Source organism: Octodon degus, unplaced genomic scaffold (assembly GCF_000260255.1).
Source record: "Octodon degus isolate 3935 unplaced genomic scaffold, OctDeg1.0 scaffold00261, whole genome shotgun sequence".
In the NCBI taxonomy this organism is placed as follows: domain Eukaryota; kingdom Metazoa; phylum Chordata; class Mammalia; order Rodentia; family Octodontidae; genus Octodon; species Octodon degus.
Genome location: NW_004524837.1, coordinates 1164735 through 1166381, shown reverse-complemented (window position 1 = coordinate 1166381; position 1647 = coordinate 1164735). Strand labels below are relative to the sequence as shown.

The following is a 1647-nucleotide window of genomic DNA, read 5'->3' as shown; positions in this document are numbered from 1 at the left end:
CATAGCTTTGACCATCTGCCAAGAGTTTAGCAGAAGAGTTCTTTTTGGTTAACACAGTGAACCATAGATTTCTGTGGTCCTTTCAACCCAAAGGGGTGTGTGTGTGTGGGTGTGTGTGTGTGTGTGTGTGTGTGTGTGTTGCTGGATATCCCAGCACCTTGTGCATGCTAGGCAGATACTCTACCGCATAGCTACATCACCAGCCCTGAGTTACTGATGTTCTTTGCTTTGATATTTTTACAGCCCTCTGTTGCTATTCTTTGACATTCATGAGATTTGCCTACAAGGTACAGCCTCGAAATTGGCTTCTGTTTGCGTGTCATGCAACAAATGAAGTAGCCCAGCTCATTCAGGGAAGTCGGCTGATCAAATATGAGTAAGCAGATTCCAGTTTAATTGTTTTTGTTTTGGGGAATTGGGGACAATGACATTAAGATCTTAGGCAGTTGGGAACTGATATATGAGTATGCCTAGCTGGGGAAACCTGACTTATTAAACATCAAAGTTGACACAAAATAGGATATTACTATTTTTATAAAATACAAAGTGGATTAAATGTTATTTAAAGATGTTCTTTAAATCCATGTAGAGCCTCTGAGCCCAGCAGTGAAATTTGTTTCTCATTTGATTTCCTTGTGATTATTTCCAGGATGAGTAAGAAGGCATCTGCTTAGCAATGGGAAGAACCAGCTCTGTAAGGGACAGCACCCCAGCCACTGCTACCAACTCACAGATTCCATCAGCATAAATAGTCTTGCTATGGAGAAAATGCAGAATGCTATTTTTACTACCCATACCACTTTTATAGAAAAAGCTGAGAGTCCCTGAATGAACTCTCTGCTGCCTTATAATACTGAATATTTTATTTCTCTTCATAGAGAGTAGCTCAAAATATGCAACTAATTTAATAATTTCTGATGATGGTTTTATCTCCAGTAATATATTATCTATTATTAGTGAAAAACTAAAGAGAACAAAATTTTGTAACTAGTTACAGTTAAGTACTCAAAATCCTTGCTGTTTTATTGAATGACCACATGATATCCACTAGCTGACCACACATCTAAAAATCTGATTTCCTTGTTTCAGAAGTATCTGTGTATTTTCATGCAGTGTGTATATTGAGATGCTGTAACTATGGCAATAAATGATTTAAATATTTGTTATATGAGTATGACTATCTTGCTATATTTATTAGGAAACGTCTTAAGAACTGTATACCTGAAAAGACACAGGTAAAAAACAGAACAACATTTAAGTAATAGCAGAGCCCAGGGAGATGGCTCAGTAGAATAAGTGCTTCCCTGGCAAGTACAGGGGCCTGAGATCAATCCCCGGTTCCACCAAAAAAATAAAAAAATTATAAAGTAATAGTGGTTGCATGGTGGAAATGTGTAAGCAAGGGTTGGATTGATGTAAAACCTGGTTATTTTAAAAGCCTACTCATGTAGAACTAGAAGGCAAGTTTTTTCAGGAAAACACCATAGCCCCAGCTGTTCAGAATATACGTGCCTGACAGGTGTGGTGGCTCATGCCTATAATCCCAGGACTTGGGAGGCAGAGGCAGGAGGATCTTTGTGAGTTTGAAACCAGTCTGGGCTACAAATTGAGCATAAGGCCAGCCTGAGCTGCATAGTGAGACCCTGT

The 1647-nt window shown here is 38.8% G+C and overlaps 1 protein-coding gene across 1 annotated transcript in view; it reads left to right on the top strand.

Moving 5' to 3' along the window:
* The window catches only part of Mpc1 (mitochondrial pyruvate carrier 1), a 28574-nt gene extending 27402 nt beyond the window's left edge, over window positions 1-1172 (top strand). The window contains exons 4-5 of the mRNA XM_004646220.2: window positions 244-376; window positions 650-1172. Of these exons, the coding sequence (XP_004646277.1) occupies window positions 244-376; window positions 650-674 (158 nt within the window). The 3' untranslated portion in view covers window positions 675-1172. The remainder of the gene's footprint in view (window positions 1-243; window positions 377-649) is intronic.
* Window positions 1173-1647: the final 475 nt, after the last annotated feature.